Source organism: Pygocentrus nattereri, chromosome 22 (genome assembly GCF_015220715.1).
Source record: "Pygocentrus nattereri isolate fPygNat1 chromosome 22, fPygNat1.pri, whole genome shotgun sequence".
In the NCBI taxonomy this organism is placed as follows: Eukaryota; Metazoa; Chordata; class Actinopteri; order Characiformes; family Serrasalmidae; genus Pygocentrus; species Pygocentrus nattereri.
Window position 1 is genome coordinate 19,915,620 of NC_051232.1, and position 20,036 is coordinate 19,935,655.

General features: G+C 42.2%; 2 protein-coding genes across 2 annotated transcripts; one reads left to right on the plus strand and one right to left on the minus strand.

Moving 5' to 3' along the window:
- Window positions 1–1,579: 1,579 nt before the first annotated feature.
- Window positions 1,580–19,017, plus strand: LOC108412088 (gastrula zinc finger protein XlCGF26.1-like). The gene is made up of 3 exons (XM_037532965.1): window positions 1,580–1,673; window positions 2,303–3,341; window positions 16,033–19,017. Exons 2-3 carry the CDS (start codon window positions 2,422–2,424, stop codon window positions 16,787–16,789), a joined length of 1,677 nt encoding a protein of 558 aa, XP_037388862.1. The 5' UTR covers window positions 1,580–1,673; window positions 2,303–2,421; the 3' UTR covers window positions 16,790–19,017.
- LOC108412091 (zinc finger protein 239-like) lies at window positions 6,804–11,923 on the minus strand. Its single transcript, XM_017683978.2, has 2 exons — window positions 9,826–11,923; window positions 6,804–8,304 (listed from the first exon to the last, which is right to left on the minus strand). Exon 2 carries the CDS (start codon window positions 8,220–8,222, stop codon window positions 7,383–7,385), a length of 840 nt encoding a protein of 279 aa, XP_017539467.1. The 5' UTR covers window positions 8,223–8,304; window positions 9,826–11,923; the 3' UTR covers window positions 6,804–7,382.
- Window positions 19,018–20,036: the final 1,019 nt, after the last annotated feature.

Consider the following 20,036-nt stretch of genomic DNA (forward strand, 5'->3'; position numbering starts at 1 on the left):
GCATAATATGCAAATCAGCTCATATACAACAACCAAACGCCAGTGTTCTTCCTTGTTTTACCTGCTCTATTTTTAAGAAAAGGTTTGCACCTCAAAATCATGGCATTACCCCGTCATTATTTCCTCACACCAGCTTTAAACAGAAATGTACAAGATGACTGTTTAGAAGAATTAGCCTCGTGGCTTTAGTCATTGCAGTCATGGGCCATGTGTGCTGAAATATAATGTCTTGTAGAGCTGGTGAATAACTGAGTTCCACTGGATAACATCTGCCCAGAATGCAGCTCAGATCACCTCCTGAAGCTGTTGAAGTGATAAATACATTTATATCCACATTTTTATCTGGTTAATCCCCACCTAGGTATAATCCTGATGCCCAAGAAACATACCAGAGGGAAAGAAGTCCTATTTTCTCAGGACTGTAAGGCACAGGATTGAGATTTCCCGCATCTTGAGTGAGGAAAAATGAGAAAGTGTCACAGGCTACAGGTTACAGATCTAGGTTCACGTTTTCACTGTGGCAAACATTTTTATTGTATGAATTTATGTCTGGGTAATGATTTTCACTCGATTTTGAGATCCATTATTAAAACCCCAAGCACTAAATGTTGTGCCTGCCTGTTCATGAAAAAAGATCTGACAGGTAGAGACTATGGCCTTATCCATATTCGTCACATTGCCATGCTGAAATAACACGAAAAAAGGCGTAAATGTTATATTTGTGTCTAGTGAATCTTTCTTTGTTTCATCTGTGGTCATTGGGAACACCGGACATCATCAGCCTGGCACCTCACCTGGCGCTGTGCCTCGTGATAATTGTGATGTGTAGCTCCCGATATTCTTCCCACTCTCACGTCTGATGCATGAAGACTTTAAGATGACAGATACTCTGTCATGGGCAGCCAAGCATTGACCCAACTTGTGAATAGAAGAATAAGCCTAAGTAGATGTGACGGAACAATGGCATGGGTCTCTTCATAAATGAAGCTACATGGAACCGACTGAAGAACAATGACAGCCTGTTCACAGCCTCTACGTCTTGCACAGCTGTGGCCATAGCCAACTCAAGACAAGACAAAAAAACTGAAAAATGGGGCTTTGCCAACTGTCAAAGCAGAGAAACAGCACTGCTTTGAGAGGTATTCTGGTCTAAGGGTACTTTGAGTATGTTTGCTGAGGTCACAAGTTCAAAGAGGTGTAGAATTCAGGTCCAGAAAGTAAAACTCCTTCCCAGGATTTTGTTCCAGTTGCCTGGACAGCTCCTCTGGTGGTTTGATCTAAACTAGAGAATCCAAGCTGTAGGAACAAAATCCTGGGACGGAGTTTTTACTTTCTGGACGTGAATTTTACACCTCTGCAAGGTCACAAGGTCTTCTCACTGTTTCAGATGGCTAGGGGACACACACAGCTTTTTCAGTAGCTGGGGTGTATAAAGCTTTTATTTATTTGCTGTTATTATTTGATTTTCCTCCTCTTTTTGAGGGATGTACAGGGTGGTCCTGATCTCCTCAAGCCTTACTCCACACTCCAGCTCAGTAGGAGGCAGTAATGCACTCTGTGTTGGCCTGCCAACCACCATTCCTACAGAAGAAGTAGGTGGTGTTTGAGAGCTGTCTGATAAACACAGCTGCTCATGTGTCTCTGTTGGAAAACCTTGTAGTTCATTGTCCTCTGTAAGTACATCTACATCGGTTTCTCTGAGAAAACTGCATTTATGTTCATTGCACTTACTGTATGCACATATGTTTGTAATTGACTGTGTTGTTTATGTTAACATGCTAAAGCTAACATGCTAATTTACTAATAGTACAGAATAAACACTTTAATAATTAAAAACAAAGATAAAGAGAAATTTGCAATATGTACATGAGATTTAAGTTCTTATGAGTATAGTAAAGTGGCGGTGACTGTGATAATAACTATGAAACATCTCATATAAAGCAGTTCAAATTATTTCAATTATTTAAATGAAATTATTCAATTATTTGAGTGTATATTTAGACCGAGGAAGATTTATATGTAGGTTTTTCTGGTGTTGGCCTGGCTAGATGGTTGGAAGAGGACTGGTGGATTTATAATAGGATAGTATGTGGCTTCTTCTGGTGGCAGAAAAACAGACATAGACAGAAAAAGTTATACAGAAAAAAACCACACTTTACTTTTGATGTCAACGGGTCATTTTGGTCATTATTTAAAGAGAAACATTCATTTCTACACAAAAGGTGAAAACTAAATTTTCCTTTTAAATGTAAGTTGAATCATTCAGCATTGATTTTTTTTATTATTTATTCTTGTCTTGCAGAGCAAAATGACTTCTTGTCGCAAGTCTTCTCCTGCTCCACTTCCACAAACCCATCAGCAGATGTTGGAGGAATACCTCTGAAATCCAGAGAGGCTGTGAGCCTCCAGAGGAAGCTTTGGATGCACAGCAAATGCCACCTGATAATCTCCACAGTCCTCAAAACAATGCCGAACAATTCCAGCAAAGACAGGGCTCACCGCTGCTCCGAGTGCGGGAAGAGTTTTATCGACGGACGTAATCTCCGAAGACACCAGTACATTCACACAGAGAAACCGTATTGTTGCTTAGAATGTGCAAAATGTTTTACGGTACAGAGTAATCTCCAAGTGCACCAGTGCGTTCACACAGGAGAGAAACCGTACCGATGCTTAGAGTGTGGGAAGAGTTTCAATCGGAAGACTCATCTCCAGGTACACCAGCGCATTCACACAGGAGAGAAACCGTATCAGTGCTCTGAATGTGGGAAGAGTTTTAATCGAAAGAGTAACCTCCAACTACACCAGCGCATTCACACGGGAGAGAAGCCGTTTCAGTGTTCAGAATGTGGGAAATGCTTTACTGTGTATGGGAATCTTCAAGGGCACCAACGCATTCACACAGGAGAGAAACCGTATCCCTGCGCAGAATGTGGGACAAGTTTTAATCAAAAAAGCCATCTCCGAGCACACCAGCGCATTCACACCGGAGAGAAACCGTATGAGTGCACGGAATGTGGGAAGTGCTTTACTTCACGGAGTAATCTCAAAGTGCACCGACACATTCACACGGGAGAGAAGCCGTACCAGTGTTTAGACTGTGGGAAGAGTTTTATTGTGAAGAGCGGCCTCCAAGTTCACCAGCGCATTCATACAGGAGAGAAACCGTATTGCTGTTTAGAGTGTGGACTGAGTTTTACTCTGCGGAGCACTCTCCAGAGTCACCAGCGCATTCACACAGGAGAGAAACCGTATTACTGCTCGGACTGTGGGAAGAGTTTTTCACAGAGTAGTCCCCTCAAAAAACACAAGTGCCTTAGCACAGGACAGAAGGCTGAAGAGGGGTAAATGGAGTCAAGCATCCACTTTGCTGTACTTCAACCTCTGTAACCCTTCAGAAGGAGATAGACCAGCTGGATTAAAAATCTACCAATTCTTTTCATCCCTTAGGATCGATAACAGGAAACCGACAGTTTTCCTTGGCTGTTTTTGAAGGATAATAAAACACATTTCAAATGTATTCCTGGGTGTGTTGCCAAATATTTGTGCAGCTGATTTCTTCAGCCCTTTAACACCTGTGTTTTCATCTAAAATAGTAAGCCGACAGAAATGATTAATTATTATTAATGATATTAATCAGTTGCAGCCAAAGTGTTTTTTTTCCATTGCCCACAGTTATCCAAATATAATTCTTATGGAAACTGGGAATGGAAAATATCAAAATTGGGTTCCCTTAAGATTTTAAATACATGTTGTAGCTGGGGCTGGGAGGACAGACACTTAAGCATTAATAAATAACAAAATTCAGAACATTTTTTTAAATAGTGATTTGTACAGGTTCATACCAATATTAGTAAAACTGAGACTTTTTTATTTATGCCTTTAGGGAAGTGGTGACCGGACCTCCTCTGGTGAAATCTACTCTCCTGTTTAGTTTCAGCCAGACACGATGTCATACTGAGAATGTCCGAGGTCAACCATAGGAAGTTTTGGCCTAAATGTGCTTAGGACTAACTTGGGTGAGAAGAAAAATTTAGTCTGTAAGTTAAAACAATCCAACATTTTGTGAAGGTGGGGCTCAACATACGGTGCAATGTTGTGCCAGTCAACATTTTCTGACTGACAGTGCCCGAGGATGTAAGTTAAAGCTAAAAGCTCCAGTTAAACATGTAGGTGACTGTTGTATGTGCAGCGAATACATTACATGTGTTCAGAGTAAACATTACCTGTCACAAGGGAAAAATATTAAACTAGAAGATTCATAAGTGGTTGAATGTTGGCTCTGTTGTATATGAGTAAATGTGACAATAACAGAATTGGACTTAGGCCTCATAGTACAAAAGCAGCACTACTGAAAATAAAAAATAATCTTTTATTATTGTCTGACCAAGAAAATGTATCTTTGCTGGTACTCCTATCTTACTAGAGGCTAGAAAAGCTTCTAGGAGTAACAGGGATAGCTCTTTACTGCTTTGGATCTTGCATTGATTGCTGTCAGTTTGTGAATGTAATCGTCTGTTCATACCAAAGTGAAGCATGGTGTTCCACAAGGCGCTTTGTTAGGACCGTTATGGTTCGCCACTGGGTACTGTTATCAGTAAACATAGCATCAATCTTCACTGCTACACTGAAGACACATGTATATATCAGCCAATCCAGATGATAAATTTTGATATGATAAGATTGAGGACTGTGTAAAAAACATAAAAGACTGGATGTCAATAACTTCCTCCTGCTCAACTCAGACAAAACAGAGGTCCTCCTGTGCTCCTCTATTGTGGACATTAATGGACCAAGAATATTTGTGTTTTAAACCAGTGGTAAACAGCTGTCCAGTATTGGCAAACTTAACTTTTACCATATCCTGTTGGCCACCAAGCGAAGACCTCTCTTAGCCTCTAATGTCTTAAAACGAAGTATCTGTAGTGGTTTTATATCAAACCAATTCAACTGAAGAGCATTTGTGAAGAATGAACAATTTGTAATGTGGACAAACATCTTGTATAATGCAGAATAAAGAACAGAATGAAGCTGTTTATTAAGGATGATTAGCATGAGAAGGTAGGTCACAGATGTGTTTAGAAAATGTTAATTATATTACATATGACATTAGGATAGTTCATAATGATTCTTCTGTAGCCTACCATTTGCAGTTATTGAAAATTATAAAGATAATATCATTTTAACATTATAGTTAAAACAGTATAGTACAGATGAATTTAATTAAGAGATTAGGAGATTAAGAGATTAATTTCCTCAAGCAAAGGTCCAGAACATAATAATGTCTAACTTGCATCATGATTTAGTGCCATATACTCTTTACTGAAGTAGCCCAGTAGGTATATCCATATCTTATATAGTCAACAACTGTCAAATCCAATAAATTATAATTCTGTCATATTTGAACATTTATTGTCACTTTTCTCTTGTGAAATCTTTCTATGCTGCAGACTGGGGTTTGATCCCCCCACCTGGACAAGCACCCTACACTATACCAATAAGAGTTCTTGGGCAAGACTCCTAACTCTACCTTCGCCTGCTTATGTAAAATTGTAAGTTGCTCTGGATAAGAGTGTCTGCCAAATGCTATAAATTTACACCTGTTTAGAGCACCAAGGCTCACATCTTCAGCACAAATTTGATTGACTGGTGTTGAAGTGACAGAAATATAAAAAGACTAAATTGTTCTGTGATGCTTTGAGCTGTGTCCTGCTGGGCTACGCTAATGCCCATAACATTCCTGTTTTGCCAGCTGCAGGTTTAGCCCACCGCAGTAGTGGCCTTACTTTCAGTACCTCATGCTTAAATACCCATTTAGAGGATGAAAAAGCTGAGGGGCCGCTGAGTGACTGTTTTCGGAGTGATAGACGGAATCAAATGTGTGTTTTTGTGGGTGCTGTGTGTAGGTATTATAGCCTGTTAGCACTTAGCAGTTAGTCACTTGTTATAGCCACTTGGTTGGTATAGTGTAGCGGTTAACATCTCTGCCTTCCAGGCTATAGGCTGGGGTTCAATCCCCACCTGGGCAAACACCCTACTATACCAATGAGAGTCCTTGGGCAAGACTCCTAACACTGCCTTTGCCTACCTGTCTAAAATGATCAACTTGTAAGTTGCTCTGGATAAGAGCGTCTGCCAAATGCTGTAAATGTTATGGTAGTTTTCTGCAGCATTTCCTGGCTCTGATTTAGTGGCACAATAGAAAAAGGAATCCGTAACAGGTCTCACGAGTCCAAGCAACGTGGAACGGCACACCCCTGAGAACCATTTGGCTCGACAGCAGAAAAGAGGCCAATGTAGTATGTAAACAATGTTAAAGTTTCAAAACATACTGTTTACACCGCAGTCCATACATCCAATATATAGAAAATAAACTGCAAAAAAATGTAACTTATTTTTGTGATATCATGAAAAATCAAAACCCACACAGATGTTATACATGGTCTACACTAGTTCAGTCCCACCCACTCACACCAAAGACTGTTGCAGCCCAGAATGCTTTTTGAATGAAGCACAAAACAAGGTCACCAATCAGAATAGAGCTCACCATTCACAAACATCTCAAAAACAGTGACAAACAGCCTGTTTTCAGTGAGAGATTACAAAATGGTCATTATTTCGGACTGTTTCAGTACCTATAAATGTGTGTGTCTTTTAAAAAATATATTATTATATATATAATATTCTTACAATAATCTCCAGAATAACAGATTTCAATCAGATGCTAAACATACATGCACCAAAATAAACAGGATAAGTAAAAGAGAAACTGTGTCAAACACAAAGTAGAACGGCAAACACAAGCATGGTAACTTTTAAATAGGTTTTATTATATGACACCAGTACAGTTTGTGAATAAGAAGTTCCAAAAGTGAGCATCACGCTGAACACTTTTTCTACCTGTTAAGATGATCTGTACAAATAACAATGCTGTTGGGAAACTGGGCCCATGTTGTGTAGAGGCTATACTGGAGTTTTGTTTGACCAGCTCTTATTGTGAGTTGTTTTTATGTTTTAGTGCTGTATTACATTATTATTAAATGTATTTTTGCAATAATATATTTTTGTATTTTTATATTATGTATTTTTACAATATTATTGATTGTAATAATACTGTAATACCCATCCAATCATAATCGGCTTAATATTTTACATCAATACAATACTATGACAAATCAAATCAACTTACAGTTAGAGTAATAAAGCTCCATAACACCAAACCATGACACCAAATTGTCAGTCACTTTCAAGACTTTATGATGATTAAAATTATTGCTGGCCCACTGAAAATAACCTTGAAGACGTTGTAAGCACTGCTAGTATTTTCACCTTGCTGGCTGATCTGCTTCAGTGGGATTTCGGAATGTCTAAATGTCTGACTCAGTCTACTCTTGTCCGGCTTTCTTTCCTATGTGAACACGCTGGTGTTTTGTGAGGGCACCACTGTGTGTAAAACGCTTCCCACATTCTGAGCACTGATACGGTTTCTCTCCTGTGTGAACGCGCTGGTGTATTTGGAGACCACTCAGCTGAACGAAGCTCATCCCACAGTCCGAACAGGAATACGGTTTTTCTCCTGTGTGAACGCGCTGGTGTCCTTGGAGATGACTCTTCTGATTAAAACTCTTCCCACATTTGGAGCACTGATACGGCTTCTCTCCTGTATGAACGCGCTGGTGTCTTTGCAGATGACTCTTTTGACTAAAACTCCTTCCACACTCTGAGCAGTAATACGGTTTCTCTCCTGTGTGAACATGCTGGTGTCTTTGGAGATGACTTTGTTCTGTAAAACTCTTCCCGCACTCTAAGCACTGAAACGGTTTCTCTCCTGTGTGAATACGCCGGTGTACTTGGAGATTACTCAGCACTGTGAAGCTCATTGCGCACTCCGAACAGGAATACGGTTTTTCCCCTGTGTGGATGCGCTGGTGTGTTTGGAGGTTACATCTGTCAGTAAAGCTCTTTCCACACTCAGAGCACTGGTACGGTTTCTCTCCTGTGTGAATGCTCTGGTGTACTTGGAGATGACTCTTTTGATTGAAACTCATCCCACACTGTGAACAGGAATACGGTTTCACTCCCATGTGAATACTCTGGTGTCTTTTGAGATTACCCTGCGCACTAAAGCTCTTTCCACACTCCGAGCAGTGGTGAGTTCTCTTTTTGCTGGAACTGTTTGCCATTTTTCTATGAGATGTGTTGGTGTGGAGAAAATCATAAGGCATTTGCTGAGTAGCAGAGCTGCATCTCGATACCACAGGCTCACATTAAATCTCTCCCGATTTCCCGTGTTTCTCTAAGCGTCTCCTGAAAGAAAGAAAAAAAGAAGGAGCATTAAACGCAGCAAAAGTCTGACAAACACCGGTTGGTCAGGGATTAAAGTAGTTTAGTGGACAAAGTCTGTTTCAGATTCTGGGAGGTTTACAAAGACATTCTAAAGACATTCTAATCATCGAAAATGTGCCTTCAATTAAAATCCATTTATTAAACCTACATTCAAAATCTGCTATTTTTAAATGAGTAAATTATCATTTTTACAATAATTTTAACTCTGCATGCAAGTGCATTTTCTCCTGCTGTAGATTTTCTGACTCTTGGGATCAGTAACACCTACTTTAAAAAACAAGGCGGATTTCAAAGCTAGTTCACTTAAACAGGGGTGGGCCAGGCCATGTTATTCCTTATATAATCACAGAGCTTTGTAACCAATATATTTCATCAGCATTCAGTGGAAAAATAGGTCTGATATGGTTATGCTTATTATGTTATGTTATGCTTTTTAGTTAGGGTTAGGGTTAGTATATAAAAACACTTTCTGGGAATGACACTTTGTACAAGAAAACCAATTGATGGACCCATTGGATCATTCAACCAGCAGTGCACTGCAGTAATTACCAAAAATTAGTTTTGGTAGCATCAAGTAGCAGAAAACGATATAATCTGCAATATTTGTCGGGAGTAGGTGATCACTGTGGGTTGTTATTCAGCGTTGCAGGTGATATCTGCCAATGGTAACGTATGAATTGGAGATGCATTGAGGGACACTGTGTTTGATCCCTATGTGATCTTCATCAAGTAGTTAATCTTATGGAAAATCATGTGGAAAACAGAAATGGAATTGTACTGAATGAGGCACAGAAACAGACTGAGGCTGATACAGTAGGATGGATCCATTTATTCAATGGCTTGCAGCCAACCCTGCTGGTCTCTATAACTAGACCATTCTAACAATTCAAACTATTTATTATTACTTACATTCTCTGAAGCTCAATTTACAAGCACTATTAAAACTGGCAATACACTAACCACTAGAAGACAAAATCCATTCTACAAATGGCCTCCGAAAGAGGATAAGGCTAAATATCACAGAAAGCAATTACAGGTCAATCAGGCACCAGTTCCTGCTTGCACACTCACAACCCAGTTCAAGAAGGCAAAGAGTTACAGGGAAACTCAAACCATGGGCCATGAAAATATTGGCACCCCATTATAAACAGGTTACACACAAAGACCAGATCATCACTATATACACAGCTCAGTCTGTAACACGCAGAGTTATTCACCCCCAGTTCAGCCTCGTCTGAGTAAGAGACTTTACAATAACATCACTGAGCTCACACCTTATAGTCAGTGATGGACTGTTATTAATATTAATAACACTTTAACATCTGGACTCGAGCTTTTAATGTGGAAAAGGCTTTTAATCATAACTAACGGTCCGTATACAACACAGCACAGCCCGTCTGAGAGAGCGGCCTCTGTAGAAGAACTAAAGCTTCAATCTGCCAGTAAAATGTCTTTTAACCGTCAGCAGTGAGTTTAACACACCTGTACAGCAGGTAGATCCAGCTCTGCTCGGGAACCTCGGTCCTTAAACAGGAGGGGAGTTTAAACAGCCCTGCAGTCACACCATGTTCACTCTCCAACAGTCGCTCCGTCCTCCTTTTAGAGCTCGGCTTCTCTCTCCAACAGTCGCTCCGTCCTCCTTTTAGAGCTCGGCTTCGCTCTCCGACAGTCGCTCCGTCCTCCTTATAGAGCTCGGCTTCGCTCTCCGACAGTCGCTCCGTCCTCCTTATAGAGCTCGGCTTCGCTCTCAGACAGTCGCTCCGTCCTCCTTATAGAGCTCGGCTTCGCTCTCCGACAGTCGCTCCGTCCTCCTTATAGAGCTCGGCTTCGCTCTCCGACAGTCGCTCCGTCCTCCTTTTAGAGCTCGGCTTCCCTCTCCGACCGTCGCTCCGTCCTCCTTATAGAGCTCGGCTTCGCTCTCCGACAGTCGCTCCGTCCTCCTTATAGAGCTCGGCTTCGCTCTCCGACAGTCGCTCCGTCCTCCTTTTAGAGCTCGGCTTCGCTCTCCGACAGTCGCTCCGTCCTCCTTATAGAGCTCGGCTTCGCTCTCCGACAGTCGCTCCGTCCTCCTTATAGAGCTCGGCTTCGCTCTCCGACAGTCGCTCCGTCCTCCTTATAGAGCTCGGCTTCGCTCTCCGACAGTCGCTCCGTCCTCCTTTTAGAGCTCGGCTTCGCTCTCCGACAGTCGCTCCGTCCTCCTTTTAGAGCTCGGCTTCGCTCTCTGACAGTCGCTCCGTCCTCCTTATAGAGCTCGGCTTCGCTCTCCGACAGTCGCTCCGTCCTCCTTATAGAGCTCGGCTTCGCTCTCCGACAGTCGCTCCGTCCTCCTTATAGAGCTCGGCTTCGCTCTCCGACAGTCGCTCCGTCCTCCTTATAGAGCTCGGCTTCGCTCTCCGACAGTCGCTCCGTCCTCCTTTTAGAGCTCGGCTTCCCTCTCCGACCGTCGCTCCGTCCTCCTTATAGAGCTCGGCTTCGCTCTCCGACAGTCGCTCCGTCCTCCTTATAGAGCTCGGCTTCGCTCTCCGACAGTCGCTCCGTCCTCCTTTTAGAGCTCGGCTTCGCTCTCCGACAGTCGCTCCGTCCTCCTTTTAGAGCTCGGCTTCGCTCTCCGACAGTCGCTCCGTCCTCCTTATAGAGCTCGGCTTCGCTCTCCGACAGTCGCTCCGTCCTCCTTATAGAGCTCGGCTTCGCTCTCCGACAGTCGCTCCGTCCTCCTTATAGAGCTCGGCTTCGCTCTCCGACCGTCGCTCCATCCTCCTTTTAGAGCTCGGCTTCGCTCTCCGACCGTCGCTCCATCCTCCTTTTAGAGCTCGGCTTCGCTCTCCGACAGTCGCTCCGTCCTCCTTTTAGAGCTCGGCTTCGCTCTCCGACAGTCGCTCCGTCCTCCTTTTAGAGCTCGGCTTCGCTCTCCGACAGTCGCTCCGTCCTCCTTTTAGAGCTCGGCTTCGCTCTCCGACAGTCGCTCCGTCCTCCTTATAGAGCTCGGCTTCGCTCTCCGACAGTCGCTCCGTCCTCCTTATAGAGCTCGGCTTCGCTCTCAGACAGTCGCTCTTTCCTCCTTTTAGAGCTCGGCTTCGCTCTCCGACAGTCGCTCCGTCCTCCTTTTAGAGCTCGGCTTCGCTCTCCGACAGTCGCTCTTTCCTCCTTTTAGAGCTCGGCTTCGCTCTCCGACAGTCGCTCCGTCCTCCTTTTAGAGCTCGGCTTCGCTCTCCGACAGTCGCTCCGTCCTCCTTATAGAGCTCGGCTTCGCTCTCAGACAGTCGCTCCGTCCTCCTTATAGAGCTCGGCTTCGCTCTCCGACAGTCGCTCCGTCCTCCTTATAGAGCTCGGCTTCGCTCTCCGACAGTCGCTCCGTCTTCCTTATAGAGCTCGGCTTCGCTCTCCGACAGTCGCTCCGTCCTCCTTATAGAGCTCGGCTTCGCTCTCCGACAGTCGCTCCGTCCTCCTTTTAGAGCTCGGCTTCGCTCTCCGACAGTCGCTCCGTCCTCCTTATAGAGCTCGGCTTCGCTCTCCGACAGTCGCTCCGTCTGCAGTGCAGATCTTCTACACTGAGCTCCCGGCAGACGAGACCAACCGAGGCGTCAACAACACATCGCGAGAGTATGTATCTCCATAATGGCTGCCGTATAGGCGCTATTTCAAATTAAAAGTCCCCACCTAAGCTTTTTTGACGGTAAAAAAGTAAATTGGCCAGCAACAAGATCAAGATCTACTATGATAAACTATGACATTTCAGAATCGTTTGAAAGCAATAATTAGAAAGGTTACTTGGATCTTGATCTGCATGGTTACCACCTGTGATAAATTAATCACTGTGTATTACCTACCATAGTTAACACTGGATCACCAGACTTAATGTAAAATACACAGCAAATGACATTTTGTAGAATTTTGAAGTACAAGAAAATAAAAGTACGCACAACCTCTTCAGCAAACTATGTTTCTGCACAATAATTAATCATCTATATATGATTTCAGGGCAGCCTTTACAGTTTAGTTAGCGTGAGATTCCAGCAAACTTAGTCTTCTGGACTATCTCACCAACCGACCACAGTATGTGAGGGCATGGGACAGTGTGCCTGACATGGTGTTCAGCAGCACAGGGCACCGTTCCTCTTCACCCTGTACACAGCAGACCTCATGTACACCTCACCAAACTGCCATTTACAGAAGTTCCCTGATGGCTCAGCAATCATCAGACTCATTACAGATGAGGACAGAGAACTGACCCAGGACTTTGTGGACTGGTGTCTGAGGAACCATCTCCTAATCAACGTGTGATAGAGTTTATATGTAGTAATATAGACATTTTTCACTTTCCAGCCGCTCAATCTCAAACATTACTATAAAGTTGTGTGAGCATCAGATCTCGTCCGTAGTCGAATCTGACCCGTGTCCAGTTCAACACTATATGTCCATTCAAAATAAAACCACTACTATTAAGCAAAATATAATATGCACAAATATAATTTTTGACTAACGTGCTCATAAGATCATGTTCTGTCACATCAAATGACTTGATAATGTGTGACAAAATGTAGGCCTTCTGCTTTTGTTCAGTTCTATTCATTTGTTGTTAACTCTCCTGGTCAGTCTGCACTACTTAGGGCAAAATGCACTCCAAATACAGAGAATATAGCATATAAACCAGTTTAAAAAGTGTTTGTTAGTGGCCACATTTTCCCCATGGTAGCAGGCTATAAGCCCAGATTTCAAATCTAACAGCTACACAGTGGAGATGGGTGAGAACAGCCTGCTTTTAGCTGACCTAACTATGGACTCCACTAAATATCAGCAAATTCTGGAAGCAAAAGGTGACACAGCTAAGAAAATATATGAACTATTACTGTCCTTTTCATGCTTGGAGCACCTGCCTCCTGTTTTTAAGGGACTAGCTGTAGAGCCAGTACAGATTAAGAGTAGCACTATAATATTAGCAGAATTCAAATACAAGCATGATTATACTGATTTAAATTTAGCTCTAACTACAGACAAAAAGGCCTAGCGGGCGCTGAGGGTTCCTCACTGCTAGTTAACTTAGTGAAAATGACTTGCTAAACATGTGTTATCCGTGAAGTTAGACATGAACTATTAACTCAGATTATTCTGAAACTTTATGACTTTAATAGTGAACAGCTCTGTGTTTGAAGGCTCACGCGCGGTATGTAAATGAACACAGTACTTCATCACTTCATGACAGTTTTGAACATTTAGCAGACATGAGGGACCCTGATTTTTCCTTAGGTCCCATTTGACTGATTACCCGTTTGTCGTTGAGTTTAAGAGTTTAGCTTGGGCGACATTTAATTTGACAGCAGCGTCGCTATGGCAGCCATTATCGGGACCCACGTAGTCTCGCGTTGCGTTGTTGACGTGCCGTCGTTGGTGTCTGATAGGAAGATGGATTTTACAGATTTCTCTCTTTTTGCTGAAGCCGAGCTCTAAAAGGAGGACGGAGCGACTGTCGGAGAGCGAAGCCGAGCTCTATAAGGAAGACGGAGCGACTGTCGGAGAGCGAAGCCGAGCTCTATAAGGAGGACGGAGCGACTGTCGGAGAGCGAAGCCGAGCTCTAAAAGGAGGACGGAGCGACTGTCGGAGAGCGAAGCCGAGCTCTAAAAGGAGGACGGAGCGACTGTCGGAGAGCGAAGCCGAGCTCTATAAGGAGGACGGAGCGACTGTCGGAGAGCGAAGCCGAGCTCTATAAGGAGGACGGAGCGACTGTCGGAGAGCGAAGCCGAGCTCTATAAGGAGGACGGAGCGACTGTCGGAGAGCGAAGCCGAGCTCTATAAGGAAGACGGAGCGACTGTCGGAGAGCGAAGCCGAGCTCTATAAGGAGGACGGAGCGACTGTCGGAGAGCGAAGCCGAGCTCTAAAAGGAGGACGGAGCGACTGTCGGAGAGCGAAGCCGAGCTCTAAAAGGAGGACGGAGCGACTGTCGGAGAGCGAAGCCGAGCTCTATAAGGAGGACGGAGCGACTGTCGGAGAGCGAAGCCGAGCTCTATAAGGAGGACGGAGCGACTGTCGGAGAGCGAAGCCGAGCTCTATAAGGAGGACGGAGCGACGGTCGGAGAGCGAAGCCGAGCTCTAAAAGGAGGACGGAGCGACTGTCGGAGAGCGAAGCCGAGCTCTATAAGGAGGACGGAGCGACTGTCGGAGAGCGAAGCCGAGCTCTAAAAGGAGGACGGAGCGACTGTCGGAGAGCGAAGCCGAGCTCTAAAAGGAGGACGGAGCGACTGTCGGAGAGTGAACATGGTGTGACTGCAGGGCTGTTTAAACTCCCCTCCTGTTTAAGGACCGAGGTATTAATATTAATAACAGTCCATCACTGAGCTTTATAAGGTGTGAGCTCAGTGATGTTATTGTAAAGTCTCTTACTCAGACGAGGCTGAACTGGGGGTGAATAACTGACGTGTTACAGACTGAGCTGTGTATATAGTGATGATCTGGTCCTCTTTAGTTTGAGTCGAGCCATCTAACGTATATGTTACGGAGACAGTTGTATCTGTAGTGGTTATAGCTGCTTTTTATTTTCTTCCGTAAGTATGTTGGTAGTGTAATACAACCCCATTTCCAGAAAGTTGAGACACTGTGCAGAATGTAATAAATACAAAATGCAATGATGTGCAAAACCCTATATTTCATTGAAAATACTACAAAGACAACATATCGCTGTTTTCAGAAGAAAATTTTGTATCTCCATTTTTCAGTTTTTCACATAAATTGAAAATACATGTTGTACCTTACAAAGTTTGTAAATTTCATGATGAATGGTCCAAGAGAAATGACCCAAAAAGTTCCATTGACTTACATTAAAAGTAAAGTATGTTTTTTTTCTTTTCCTGTGAAGTCGTCATTTTGGAGATACAAGGTTTTTTTCTGACAACAGAAATATCTAATGTTGAAACTGAGAAGTGTTATTGTTTTATATATTGTTTATATTGTTTGTAATATGTGCACATTTTGAATTTGATGCCAACAACATGTTCCAAAAAAGTTTTCTCCTACTTGATGCCTTCAGAACTGAAATTTTGGTTGGACTACTGCAGTGCTCTGCTAGCTGAATGTCCCAGTGGTAACTTCTTATTAGGTCAGAGAAGACCGACTATATCAGGTCTGTCCTATCCAGCTTTCATTGGATACTGATCAAACGTTGTATTGGTGAGATGCTGTCCAGGTATAAATAAACAGTATTGGAACAGGCCATTTTATTAAATGAATTAGCTTTTATAATCCTCCTTGGTTATCAAAGTAGGATAAGATTGTAGGATAAGATTACTGATAGCAGGTGACCCAAACTGATAGCAGAGCCCTGAAATTCTGAAATAATTTACTTATTCAAATTCTGCTGCTGTAACAAAATTTAAATCTAGGTTAAAAATAATTTAGTTTTTAATTAAAACTTTTATATGATTAGAAGTCATTTTTGAAACTGTCAGCAGCTGATAGCTTTTCCAATGAACTTATTCAATCCCTGACAAACCTGTTGGTCAGAATTGTTGCATTTTGACATTGAATGTTCCTTCTTTTTTTTCCTAGGAGATGCTGGAGAAATACTTCTAAACATGGGAGAGTTTTAATGTGAGCTTTTGGCATCCAGAAGCAGCTCTGCTACTCAGCAAACACCTTCTGATCCTCTCCACACAAAAACATCTCACACAACAATGCAGAAAAATCCCAGCGAAGAGAGAACTCACCACTGCTCGGAGTGTGGACAGAGTTTTTCTCGCAGAAGTCATCTCCAGCGACACCAGCGCATTCACACAGGAGAGAAACCGTATCAGTGCTTAGAGTGTGGGAAGTGTTTTAGTGCACAGGGTAATCTCCAAAGACACCAGCGCATTCACACAGGAGTAAAACCATTTTTCTGTTCAGACTGTGGAATGAATTTTAATCAAAAGAGTCATCTGCAAGTACACCAGAGCGTTCACACAGGCGTGAAGCCATATCAGTGCTCTGAGTGTGAAAAGAGCTTTACTGACAGATGCAATTTCCAAAGACACCAGCGCATCCACACAGGGGAAAAACCTTATTCCTGTTCAGAGTGCGGAATGAGCTTCACTCTGCAGAGCAGTCTCCAAGAACACGAGCGCATTCACACAGGAGAGAAACCGTTTCAGTGCTCAGAGTGTGGAAAAAACTTTAATCGAAAGAGCAACCTCCAAATACATCAGCGCATTCACACAGGAGAGAAGCCGTATTACTGTTCGGAGTGTGGAATGAGCTTCACGGTGCAGATTAATCTCCAAATACACCAGCGCGTACACACAGGAGAGAAACCGTATCAGTGCTCAGAATGTGGGAAGAGTTTTTCACATAATGGTGCCTTCAGAAAACACCAGCGCATGCACATGGTAAAGAAAGCTGGACAAGGATGGATGGAGTCAAACATCTACTCTGGACTTCAAACTTTCAACCTCACAGAAGCAGATCAGCCACCAAAGTGAAAAATACCACGACCCCACAGGCAGGTTTAGGGGATAATTGGGTCATTATTGGCTAATTGGCTCCCACCTGCAACCATAATGTCATGTCCCGCTCCCGCCCGCAGTTCCTTCAAGGAGAAATGACATCCAGTATTTGTCATAGTCTATTCACAAATACATTATCCTCTGCTGAAATAATACAGCTGCCATGGTCATCAGGCTTACTGTGAAGTAACTTCACCAAACACCATTTATTCCCACTAAACACAAAGGGAGAGTTAAACCACAGAACAGTTATTTTTTGTGTTTTGCTGGGCTCTTTAGGTGTGGCCGTCAGACTGAAGGCTTTGCTGTTTCTGTTGGCTGCGAGTTTGAATGTTGTTCACATGATGAAAAAAACTGAAAATTTGTCCTGTGTGGCAGGAGTGCAGACCTATAGTTGGAGGCATTTACGTTTAATGGCATTTTTTAATGGGCACCATCAGTCATTTCAAGCGCCTTAAAGCTATACCAAACATGTTTTGTTTTAGGATAAATCTGACAATGAAAATTTGGTGTCATTGTTGTATTAATGAATAATTTCTAATTCTGAAAGTCATTGATATGTAATAGTATTATTAGCTGTAAAATATTAATATATTGGCTGGATGGGTAAAGTACAGTATTATTATAATCACCCTCTTGTAATACAGCACTGTTTTGAAGCATATAAACAACTCTCTCCATCAGCTGGTCAAGCGAAAGCACAGCCTCAACACAGGGGTGTTCGTTTTCCAAAAGCATCTTATTGTAAAGATCACCGGGTGATCTAAATAAACTGGTAGAGAGGTTTAATGTGATGTGACGCAGAGTCATCTTTGTGCCAAGATACTTTTGGGTTAACCAACTGGACTTAGTTTAAGCTCTTCACTCCAGAAGTGGTGTAACTGTCTGTGCTGCAAAAAATGATAACTTGGTAAGTGAAATCATCTTAACTCCAGTTAACATCTGATATTTCTCATTTTGAGGTTGTTGTAATAAGTTTGCAACATTATTTAAAGGGTCCATATCCTACCTTTTTGTCTTGAAGTCCACTTGGAAAAGTTTGTGTGGGTTAAGGTACCAGTCAGTCATACTTCTTGACCATTTTCCAACCTTTCTTTACTCCCTAAAATTAAACAGGCTGTATTTAGTATCTTTAAGATCTGGTTTTGTGCTTAAAAGGCCAGCACGGTAAACTTCAAATAGTTGGGGCCAGCAAGTGGAGAGGGAGGGGGATGTTATATTGATGTTATATTGATAACATGTTATATTGGTGTAATGTTATATTAACAATAAAAACAACTCACTAATACGAAACTGACCTTTTGTATAGTAACAAATGCATGGCTTGGATCACACTAGAATCACTTGACTGCAGAGTCATTTCTCCAGATTTCTAATAGCTTAATAATTGTCATTCTCTTAGCGTTCATGCTGAGAGGCTGAGCTGGTAAACCTGAACGCAAAACACCATCATGGTGAGCATAACAAAATCATGTAAACTGCATCCAGATTTCATATCTGCATATAACTAGAGTATACTACGTCAAACAGAATATTTTAATTTATAGATGTAATTATATGTTAATTAACAGAACCCAACAAAAGCGCCAAGAATACTGGGAAGTGGAAGACTAGAGTCTATAAGACTCATCCAAAATGAACTGATAAGGTAACAAAAAAGGTAAAGATTTACCTTCTTAACTAAGGATTGTTGCTAGATTTGTATATGTAATTTTAACAAATTAGTAAACCAAAAAAATAAGTGCAAGTATTGGTTTACAGTGTATGTTACTGGAACTAGAACTGAGTATGTCTCAATACAGAGGTGATCGTTTGGGAACCCAGCAGGCCTTTCTGGCATCATTAAGAGAAACACTATCTTTGTTGACCGCTGTGTTGAGTATTGTTTTGGGGCCATACAAGTCTGCATCATAATAGTTTTGATTTGTAATGATGAATCAGAAATTGTATTCATACAGTATGTCTAATATAATTTGCATAAAGATATAACTGCTTTGACCAATTCTGTGTTAGGCAGGGCAAACACATGTGGGTGCACTCAGCCCGACCATCTGTCCACCCACCCAATGTTTGTTTGTGTGACCATGATAAGCTGTTAAAGATTATTTCTCTTTATTTTATGCATTCATTAAATGATGTTCACTTTTTTCTATTCCTGTAATCCTGAAAAAAGCTTCATTATAAAAAATGTATAATCCATTTCACTTTTCAGTTTTTGTGGGGTCTATTGCATCACAGAAATGATGAATGACTGTTTCTCATACAGTTCTACATTTGCATCTTCCGCACACTGTGGTAAACTACCCAACATACTGAATTAGTATTTTTAACATAATGCACTTTTGTCAGTATCTAGACTGTCAGGTGTCTGAATGATGAGCTGAAAGTGTCAGTTCTTGTAGAGGAGCTGATACAACTGATCTGACTCACTAAAGAGTCTGAATGCCCATCGGTAGCTGTGCCAGTGTACATGCTGCTGTCCACTGCATTTTAACTCCAAAAAAACTCTGGCACTTTGATCTCTACACTTTCAGAAATGAAGGTAATAAACTGTCACAGGGGCAGGACCACTCTTGTCACTCTCAAGGGTACATCTCAGCACCTTTAGTCAGTTAGAACATGATAGTACCATAATCAAGTGAAATGATATTTTTCCAAGTTGTATTGACTCCACACAGCGTCTTTTATTATAAGGGTTTAAAATTACATTACTCATCTATTTGACTGGAAAGAAAACAGTTATGGCCTCATACGAAGCCCACTTTCTGAATGTAGCTTATGAAATATGAAAGTTATGAAGAATATGAGGAAGTGCGTTTTGGAACCACTGGTGCTTCTGATCGTACCACATATTGTAAGTGTCAAACAGAGACACAAAGCTTGTTTTTTTTTGGCTTCTTACATGCTGTATCACTGCAATCAACTTGAAATACAGTGGAATGATGAAGTATAGGTATTTTCGTTAACTGCACAATGTTCTCATGTGTTTCACATGTTCTGTGGTTGCAACAGAGATGTGAAGGATTTTTCATCTGGCCAATAGCGGAGCTGTAGAAGTACTACACTACACTAATTAGGGTTTATAGGAACATGGGTGGAGAATAAGATCGGCTGTGATCATGTAGTTCTAGTGTGATGCTCCTTGCAGCCTAGATGGTGGTGCTGTTTCTGTACCTCTTCTGTGCTTGCCCTTATCAACAGTTCAAGCCTCTGCACGGTTACA

What these genes read in the sequence shown, in the direction of transcription:
- LOC108412088 (XM_037532965.1), top strand. Translation starts at nt 2,422, where the DNA reads ATGCACAGCAAATGCCACCTGATAATCTCCACAGTCCTCAAAACAATG. An exon ending in GGACAGAAGGCTGAAGAGGG is followed by an intron (nt 3,342 to 16,032) that starts GTAAATGGAGTC and finishes CAGCGAAGAGAG; the next exon opens with AACTCACCACTGCTCGGAGT.
- LOC108412091 (XM_017683978.2), bottom strand. Translation starts at nt 8,222, where the DNA reads ATGCCTTATGATTTTCTCCACACCAACACATCTCATAGAAAAATGGCA.